The sequence below is a fragment of the Trachemys scripta genome, chromosome 10, assembly GCF_013100865.1.
Source record: "Trachemys scripta elegans isolate TJP31775 chromosome 10, CAS_Tse_1.0, whole genome shotgun sequence".
NCBI classification, from domain to species: Eukaryota; Metazoa; Chordata; order Testudines; family Emydidae; genus Trachemys; species Trachemys scripta.
In genome coordinates this window covers 29700809-29710653 of record NC_048307.1, presented here as the reverse complement: position 1 = coordinate 29710653, position 9845 = coordinate 29700809, and the positions used below count along the sequence as shown (strand labels likewise).

Here is a 9845-nt window from a genome sequence, read left to right as displayed (position 1 = left end):
AGGCAGAGTTCTGCCTGGGCGCAGGGGGAATGGGATGGGGGTAGATCAAGGAAAGGGGGGAGGGGAATGGGTGTGAGGGAAAGAGCTCCTGTCCCAGATGAAGGAATTTGGGAGCAGAGGAAAGGACCCTGCTCCACAGAGAGGGGAGAGGGTTTCTGTGAGTGCCAGGGGGCTCCATTTCCCCTTCCACTAGCTCCCCATTTACAGAAAGCCAGAGCAGTACCTGCAGCAGAGAGCGGGAGTTGCTGGTGGCCTCAGAGGCACAGGCCCTGCAGCGCCTCGGGCACCTGGCGCAAGTGCCGCATGATACGGAGCTGGCGCATCACATTGGCCGTGTCGTCCTCCTGCTGCAAGGGAACGAGAACCTGTCTGATACTGAGACGCCTCCGAGGAATCAGCGGGAATTAACGGCCCCTGGAACCAGCAGCATTTCCACCCAGCCCCTGCCCACCTCTGAGGGATGGATTTCCCCTCCTGACCCTCAGGATGGAGTCTTGTTGTCCTTCCTAGTGACCTCCAGTGGCAACCCCCCTCCTTGTACGGGGAGCTCCTGCACTTCCCCCTCAGTGCCCCTGACAGCTGTTCCACCTCCAATCCACAGCTCAAGTTCTCAGACCCCTCTCCTCCAGCCCCACCCAGGTTGGGTAGGGAGGGGACTGTAGCGGGGGGAGCAGGAGGGATTCTGGCAGCAGTGAAGTGGGATGTGGGGAGGTTGAGACCTTTCCCCAAGTCACCCCAGCCACTAATGCTAAAGCCGCAGGATGGCAGCCCTGGTGAATGGGACGGATCGGCAGCCCCTGCTGACTAGGGTTACCATACATCCGGTTTTTCCCGGACATGTCCTGCTTTTCGGCACTCAAACCCCCGTCCGGGGGGAATTGCCGAAAAGTCAAACATGTCCGGGAAAATGCCGGCCGGGCACTTCCCCTCCCGCGGCTGCTCTGCTCTGCTCCTCCCCTCTCAGACTTTAAGAGCCGAGCTGCCCGAGCCAGCGCTACCTGCTTCGGGCAGCCCCCCCTGCCTCCGGACCCCCAGCCACCGGCCAGGCACTTCCCTTCCCGGGCTCCAGCTGAGCTGCTCCGCTCCTCCCCTCTCAGACTTTAAGAGCCGAGCTGCCCAAGCCAGCGCTACTGGCTTCAGACAGCTCCCCCAGTCTCCGGACCCCGAGCTACAGGCCAGGCACTTCCCTTCCCGGGCTCCAGCTGCGCTGGGGAAGCGCCGGCCGGGGGCGCAGGGTCTGGGAGCTGCCTGGCAAACCGTGAAGCCGGTAGCGCTGGGGTAGCCCTTTCCCCATGGCTGGGAGTGGGAGGAAGGAGGGGGCTGAGTTAGGGCGGGGAAGGGGTGGAGTTGGGGCGGGGCTAGGTGTGGGGAAATGGGCGGGGTCAGGGCCCGTGGAGGGTCCTCTTTTTTTATTTATTAGACATGGTAACCCTACAGCTGACTGAATCCTCCTGTTCTCTCCAGAAGGGGTCCAGCCTTGCCAGCAGCAGGACAAGCGTCCCCTGCCCATGTGCCTCAGCCCTGCCTGGTCAGACGCCATCACCCGTCAGTCCTTGGCCTCCCAGGCTGCCAGTGATGGGAGCAACTCTGGGTGGTGGCTCGGGTGACACAGACACCAGACCACTAGGAATTGGGTGCGGCCCTGTGGGACAGGAGAGTCTCGCAGAGGGCACTTGGGGGACTCTCCTGCCCTTCCCAAGAGCGATAGCACCCTGTCCTAAGAACATAAGTCTGGGATGAAGCAAAGCTTGTCATTAATTAGCCTGGCTAAAGAGCTGGGTGGAGCTGCTCCGGGGACAAGCTGGCTCGCTCCTGCTCATGGAGGTGAATTCATCTTCCTTCCCAGGAGCACCTGCTCTCCCTTTCATTCCCCACCAGGCTCCTTGTGCCAGGCCAGCGAATGGCCACAGGATGGGAATGAGGCCTGGGCCCCGCCCCAATCTCCTGAGTCTAATGCAGCTGCTCATCTTGTCCCCCATCAGCTGCTGGGTTTCCCCCAGGAGGGAGTAGGTGACAGGGAGAGAGAGACACACACATTTGTCCTTCTGGTTGTAGGGCTTGTGTCCTTCCAATCCCATTGGTGGCTGCACAGTGGGCAGAGTCCTCGCTGCGTGCCCGGCCCAACAGAATTGCAGGGCGTGGTGTGGAACACAGAAAGAGATAGAGAGACTCATCCTCCAGCCGGGGTCAGTCTGAGAGAAATTGGCTGGGGTCCCAGTCTCACTCTTCTAGCGGGTGCCATTTCCCAGCTGGGTTCCTTACCCCTCTGGTGCAGCAGCAGCTGGTAGAGCCGGTAAACCCCCTCCCTGGCCTGCTGGCTGATGTCCTTGGCTGGGTCACTGACGGACAGAACCAGCTGTGCCATGTGGTGACCCATCCTGGGGAATTCCGCTGAGTTCTAATGGACGGGAGAGGGAGAGGGGACTCCATCAGCATTTTCCTGTCAGCTCCCAGTCCACCCTGGGCCAGGACTCTCCTTCCCCTCAGCCCCTCTGCAGGAGATGCTAGAGGATAGGAGCTAGAGCCAGACCCTTAATTTCCTCTGCCCCCAAGGAAGCCTGGAGCACAGGGCTGTGGGCAGGGCCCTCCATGAGGACTTGCTTCCCCAGCTGCTCCAGGATGACAGGGAGGCATGAACCTGGAGCACAGTCCCAGAGTCACCACTTAACTAGGACAAGAAGAACTTGATTCAAGCCAGGATCACTCTCTGCTCTGACTCTGCCTTCCCAAGAGGAACACTCCTAACCCACAGCCCCTGCAGCAGCAGATCCTACAGCCCGTCGGAGCCAGATCACCTACGCCTGGAGTCAGGAAGCTGGGGTCAGAGGTCACTTACGTCAAACTCAGGGAGGGTGATGGTGAATCTGAGCAGGGCCGTGCTGCTCTTAACGGCCCTGGCTCTCTCTCGTGGCACCCTGGACACGATCCAGTAGTTAATGTGCTGTGGGGAAAGGAGGCATTGCACTGACTGCCCTGACCAAGGATGCCCACTGGGGGCCCGGCTAGGAGGACAGACTGGAAAATGGATCTAAGAGTGAAGGTAAAATTGCCCCCACCCCTCTCATCGGGCTCACCTCCAAGATGTACTGGAGCCAGTCGGTGTCTGGGGACGCTGCCAGGAGGTTCCCCAGCATGGCGTCCAGGAGGTCTGGCAAGACCCTAGGCAGATCCTGAAAGCAAGGGAGAGCCATGGGTCAGAGTTAGGGAAACTGGGGCTAAACTTGCCACAGGATGGGAAGTGGGGTCTCTGGGAAGCACTGGTGTGACCCCCAAACACATATCCTGGCCTCTCTCATTCACATCCCACTGCAGGCAATTAGCAAGGACTCATGGCAGGATGACAGCTGGCTCTTCAATCCATGACTTTAGCATGATCTACCTGCACTTGGGTGGTGTCCTTCTCCATGCCCAGGGTGAAGACGGCGTGCAGGGCAGCTCGAAGGAGGTGGGTCTCCAGCTCTGGCTCCACAGCAGGTGTCATGGTGCTGGAAGAGAGAGGAGCCGGTATTAGACTGTGCAGTACGGGGATGGGACTGGCACCAACACGCAGGTAAAACTGCAGGGAAATAGGCACAGGCTGGCAAGAAGGGAAACTGAGGCACCGAGCCAGGGAATGACAAGGCCAAGGTTTCTCAGACAGACAGTGGCAGGGCAGGAATAGCACCTGTTCCCTGCACCCTGCTGCCCCTCCTGTATCTGATCCTGGGAGTGAGCCTCTCCCCAAAGCCGTTGCAATGTTACTGGAGTGAAAAGAACAGCCCAGCCAGGAGAGAGTGACCCTTCCCCGCACCTCTGCCAGAGGAGCCACCCTTGGGCGGTGACCTGGGAGTGGGAGTGGAAGGGGCAGTGACTCCCAGTCCTGGGCCTCAGCAGCACTGGGGTTAGGGGAACCGGGCTGGAGGGTCTCGGTACCTGAGGTTGCCCACAGCAATCAGGGAGTTAGCGAGGACGGCGCCGGGTGGAGAGTTATCAGGCAGCTCCTCAGTGAGCTCCTGTGAGACCCAAAGGAGACAAAGGAGCGTGTGAGATTCGGGCCACACTGGACATTGCTGGTTTCCTATTGATCTGTGGGATTTTGGGCAAGTTGCTCCCCGCTCAGGCTCTGTCCCCAGCAGTCAAATGGGGATTTCATACTTTCCCACTATTGGAAAGTGCTGGGAGAATCCCCCAGCAAAAGCTGCTCTGACAGTGCTAAGCAGCATCTGACCATTAGAGGTCAGAGCGCACTGCCCAGGAGGAGGAGTGTTTGGTTCTGGGCTGTTGGAGTACGGGCTTTCAACCATCTGTGCACACATATTATACTAATTGCATCTAGACCACATCTCCCTAGTTTGTTTGTGAGAATGTCCTTATTAACACCAAGATGGATCACATCTACTGTTTACCCACCTCCACAAGGCCCGTAACCCTGCCAAAGAAGGAGCTAGGATTTGTTTGGAATGATTTGTTCTTGACAAGTCCATGCTCACTAGTCCTAAGAACCAAATTGTCCTGTAGGTGCTGACAAACTGATTGTTTAATAAGGAGTTCCAGTATCTTTCCAGGTATGTTAATGGATGGGAAGACGTTCTTTTTCAGGGATCTCTGACGAGAACTGGGGCACAGCACTTAGTTTGTTGAGGCCATAAAATGGAGACAGGCACCTCTTCTCTTCTCCCAGCACCCCAGATACCTAAAAGGGTGGGACTCACATCCCTCAATGGGCTTTAAAAAAGACAATGGTTACAATGTGGCCCCAACCATTTCTGGTTTCTGCAGACTAGATGTTTTAGCAAAGTTTAGAATTCCTTGATGCTCGACACCGTGAAACTCCCCTTTCTCCTTTACAAAGGGCTTTAATGCCCCTTATCTCACCCAGGCTCTCGACTGCCCAAAGTTGGAGAATTGTCCCTGTTCCCACTGCAGAGCACCCCCCACGACACACACACAGAGTCCTCCTGGTGGTGGGAGGGGAACAGAGGAAAGGACAGAAGACGTAAGAGATGAAGAGAAAGGAGGGAGGGATGGAGGAAAAGGTAAAACAAAAAGGACAAACCCTAATGTCCCCAGTGATTCTAAGGGACAAAATCCCAGGTGGGGAATAAAATTCGACCACCTTAAACTAGTGTTTTCCATGCCTAGAATTCAGCTGGCGCCAGATGCATCAGACTGAACAGGTTCCAAACCTCTTGGAGGCTCTTACCTTCTAAACAGGGACGTCTGTTTTCTAGTAAAATCAGGAAAAAGAAAGGAGAAAACTCAAAAGAGGTTCCTCCTGGCGCTCACGTACGTGACCCCTAATACTCTCTCAGTCCTCAAAGAGAGACCTCGAGAAGGAGACTTGCTGAAGCAAAGCTACAGGGGACTCTGAGGTTTCCCTGGCCCTGCGCCCCTGTCCTGCCTGGCTGATGTCAGCATCTCTCTGTGAGGTCACCACCTCCCCAGCACCTTTGACCAATAGGCTGAGGTCCTGCAAAAGGCCTTTGTGATGTCACTGCCACACCCACTCCTCCCCTGCAGTGCTAATGTCCTGCCACAGGGTAGACACTTTGGAGGTTTGAGCTACACAAAGAGGAGACACTTAGATCTCAAAAATTAGATGAGATGTTTCAGTCTGAGCTAAGTAGTTGCTGCTCTTAACAATTGCAACATAATAAAATACAAATAAAATAGACTATTTCAGCCATTCTATTATGTCATAATCTGATCTGAGTAAACGTGATAGGACACCTCATCTTATGCACTGCTCCTAGTGACACTCTCCAATAGATCCCCATCCTCCACCTGTCGGGAGGTAGGTAGGAGCAGATTGTTATCCCTACTTGAAAGAGGGAGAAGCTAAGGCTGAGAAAGGAGAATTGACTTGTCTTAGGTCACACAGCCAGTCCGTGGCAGAGTTGGGAATAGGACCCAAGAGCCCTGATTTTCAAACTAACCATCAGATCTTGAATTTCAGACATTGAATGACCTGAATAAAGTGTTCTCAAGTGAGTTCCAGACCAGCAAGAGTTCATAGTAATTATTCAGCAAGTATTTTAGGAGAACTGGAATGGTAGAGAAAATAATGAACTGCAGAGAAGCAGCAAAATTTGTTGAACATATGACTGGTTATGACTATTTACTTGGTCTTAAAAGAAAACAACAGGGACCTGAGTCTCCTCCCCTGTCAATAACCCCCTGCTCAGCCAATCAGGGTAGAGACCGAGGGGCGGGGGGATGAGGGTTCTCACCAGAGAGCCCAAAGGATGGCCCAGGTCACCGCTGGGGATCACTGTCTGAGCACTATTTCAATGCCACATTTTTCGGTGGACCTCCCACAATGGGAGTTGTAGAGCACCCCCCATGACACACACACACCCCTCCTGGTGGTGGGAGGGGAACGGGGAAAGGACAAAAGAAGTAAGAGATGAAGAGAAAGGAGGGAGGGATGGAGGAAAAGGTAAAAGAAAAAGGACAAACCTTAATGTCCCCAGAGATTCTAAGGGACAAAATCCCAGGCGGGGAATAAAATTTGGCCACCTTAAGCTAGTGTTTTCCATGCCTAAAATTCAGCTGGCGCCAGATGCATCAGACTCAACAGGTTCCAAACCTCTCGGAGGCTCTTACCTTCTAAACAGGGACATCAGTTTTCTAGTGAAATCAGGAAAAAGAAAGGAGAAAACTCAAAAGAGGTTCCTCCTGGTGCTCACATACATTAATCCAAATACTCTCTCAGACCTCAAAGAGAGATCTCGAGAAGGGGACTTGCTGAAGCAAAGCCACAGGGGTCTCTGAGGTTTCCCTGGCCCTGCGCCCCTGTCCTGCCTGGCTGATGTCAGCATCCCTCTGTGAGGTCACCACCTCCCCTGCACCTTTGGCCAATAGGCTGAGGTCCTGCAAAAGGCCTTTGTGATGTCACTGCCACACCCATCCCTCCCCTGCAGTGCTAATGTCCTGCCACAGGGCTGACACTTTGGAGGTTTGAGCTACTCCCTGTGGATCACCCCACTCAATGAGTGTTCATTCTAGGAAGCAAGCTGGCTAGACAGTAAAACATCACAAGCTGCTCCCAATGCTACACTCGGTTTCTCAGAAATGAGTAGACTTTATGGGCAGCAGAGACCGTTAGAGCATCTAATCTGACCCCCTGCATATCACAGGCCTCCTGTCTACCACAATAGCTACTTTTGGGGCAAACACATTCCGGAAAGGCATCTAGTCTTTATTAATGACACCAAGAGATGGAGAATCCACCACTTTCCTTGGTAGCTTCTTCCTGTGGTCAATCATCCTCGCTGTTGAATATTTGTGCCTTATTTGTCATAGGAATTTGTCTCTTTTCACCTTCCAGTCATTGGGTCTTGTTCTGCCTTTCTCTGCTAGACTAGAGAGCCCTTTAATACCCAGTATTTTCTCTCCATTAAGGCACTTCAACACTTCAATGAAGTCCCCTTCAATCTTCTTTTGATAAGCTAAACAGGTTGAGCTCTTTCAATAGCTCACTAGAAGGCATTTTTCTCCAGCCCTCAGAACATTTGGTGGCTCTTTGCTGCCCCAGCTCCAATTTCTAGGACCATCTTTTTCAAAGGAGGACACCAAGACTGGAGGCAGTATTCCAATAGCAGTCTCACTGCTGCTGTGTCACCTCCCTATCCTACTCACGGCTCTGCTCCTACGTCTAATGATGGCTTTAGCCCTGTTCACCACAGCATCACACTGGGAGCTCATGTTGAGTGGCTTCTCCACTCTGGCCCCTAAATCCTTTTCAGAGTCACTGCTTTCCTGGATCCACGTCCCCATTCTGGAGGTGTGGCCGGCGTGCCTTGTTGCCACGTATAGGACCTTGCATTGGGCTCTGCTCAAACTTGTTTTCTTTGAATGGGTCCAGCTGGCCGAATGAGCCAGATCGCTCTGTATCACTGCCCTCTCCTCATCAGGAATTACCACTCTGCCTGTATTTTGTCACCCCTCAATCTTATCCGCAGTGATTGTATGTTTTCTCCCAATTCATTGATAACAATTATTTTAAAAAATTAGTCCTTGAGAGCTTCTTCAGAGCCTTAGTACCCAGGACCTGCTCCCCACATCACAGTGAGAAATGCTGTCCAGCCCTGCTGGTACAGAGGGGATAAGCACAGAACAAACGTACCTTTAGGAGCTGTGTTGTCCATAGGCTCTGAACAACATGTGGGGGTCAGCAGATTACAAACGCACGACAGACCTGTAGTGTAGACAGGTCCCAACTGTGTCTCGGTTTCCCACCCTGTAAAATGGGGAGAACAAACAAAACCTTGATTAGCTCCATTTGATAGCTGGGGAAACCGAGGCACCCAGCGGTGCAGAGACTCGCTCATGGTCCCAAAGCCAGGAATAGAAAACAGCAGATCTGATAGCCAGGCCTGGGACCTAACCCTGGTTTTCCTGGCCTTGCTGCTCTAAGTTTAGTCACAGCCGCCATGTCTTTTCCCCCTTGTCCCTTAACCCCACGTCACTGCAGAAGAGAGATTTTCTGGTAGCCAGCTGGCTCTCCTGCATGTGGATGTCGTTCCAAAAGACGTGCTCTGACTCAGTCCCATGCTATGGTTGGCTGAAGGAACCACTTGGTCACATTCTAACCCTGAGTTATACAGGAGGGGCGACTAGATGCACATAATGGTCCTTTCTGACCTGAACCTCTATCAATCGCTACATTTTCTGCTGCTAGGAAGAGAACTTTGGACCTATTTTCTCTCATTCACTTTCAGTCGGAATAATTTCAATCCAGGCCAAAGGATTTCCTCTTCCATTGTGTCTTCAGCACCTTTGCGAGCAAAGAGTTACTGTTACCCACAGGTTACCAGTTTCAACCTGTCCCAGGGTGAGATGGCCAGGAAAGGGGTTGGAGCTCAACTGCACCTAGCCCAGGTGATGCAGGTCCCTAGGGTGAAGGGAATAAGTATGGGGGTCACATGACAAGACGCAGCCTGTGACTAGGACCCAGGCCTGCTGAGAGATAGAAGGGCAGCCTGTGCTCAGCCAGGAGAGAGACCCCAAGGGAAGCAGGAATGAGAGGGGCTTGGAGCGTCCTTTAAAGATCAGGGACAAGCTGGGAAGGGGCCAGGCTGAGCACTAAGGACAAGGCCCTAGGAGGGAAAGATAGGGCAGTTTAGGAGATGGGGCAGATAGTCCAGTTGGTTTCGGCTCCCAGGACCAGACACCCAGAGGTGAAGGTGATTGCCGGGGCTTCTGTCCTTCTTCCCCAGTGTAGATTTGATAGTGGAGAAGACTGATGCCGTAAGGGGGAAGTGAGTTACCCCAAGGTCACCCAGTGAGTTTATATCATCAATGCATACTCGGAAGGATCCAATAGAAATATGGATTTTCCAGTCTCTTCTTTCTAGGAGTCCCCAGGGCTAAGGTAAACCCCCTGCGGCCCCTCCCCATTCTGCTCACCTCCAAGATGTGCTGGAGTTTGTCTGTGCTGGGGGGTGCTGTCAGCAGGATCGAGAGCTCGTCATCCATGTTCTCTGGGCAGGCCTTGCTCAGAGCCTGCCAGCGGAGGGAGACCAGGGGTCAGGAGCCTGCATTAGCACCGGTGTGCCATTGACCAAGAGCTGGCTGAGGTAAGCGCCGCCTGGCCGGAGCTCGCACCCAGAAACCCTGCCCCAGGTCGGAACCCCCTCCCACACCCAAATTCCCTCCCAGACCTCACACCCGGCACCCCAACCCCCTGCCCCAGGTCGGAACCCCCTCCTGTACCCTAATCCCTCCCAGACCCCACACCCCCACCCCAATCCCCTACCCCAGCCCTGAGCCCCCTCCCGCACCCAAACTTCCTCCCAGAGTCCGCACCCCAACCCTCTGCCCCAGCCCGGATCCCCCTCTGGCACCCCAACCCCCTAATCTCC

General features: G+C 54.1%; 1 protein-coding gene across 2 annotated transcripts; it reads right to left on the bottom strand.

The window, feature by feature from the left end:
• Positions 1 to 1335: 1335 nt before the first annotated feature.
• Positions 1336 to 9479, bottom strand: LOC117884254 (maestro heat-like repeat-containing protein family member 1). Of its 2 annotated transcripts, none has more exons than XM_034784497.1 (6): positions 9391 to 9479; positions 8108 to 8221; positions 3380 to 3485; positions 3075 to 3170; positions 2837 to 2941; positions 1336 to 2398 (listed from the first exon to the last, which is right to left on the bottom strand). In XM_034784497.1, exons 3-6 carry the CDS (start codon positions 3479 to 3481, stop codon positions 2171 to 2173), a joined length of 531 nt encoding a protein of 176 aa, XP_034640388.1. In that variant the 5' UTR covers positions 3482 to 3485; positions 8108 to 8221; positions 9391 to 9479; the 3' UTR covers positions 1336 to 2170. The 2 variants fall into 2 exon arrangements, with proteins under 2 accessions (XP_034640388.1, XP_034640389.1); XM_034784498.1 differs by lacking the exons at positions 8108 to 8221; positions 9391 to 9479 and adding exons at positions 3913 to 3992; positions 6439 to 6615.
• Positions 9480 to 9845: the final 366 nt, after the last annotated feature.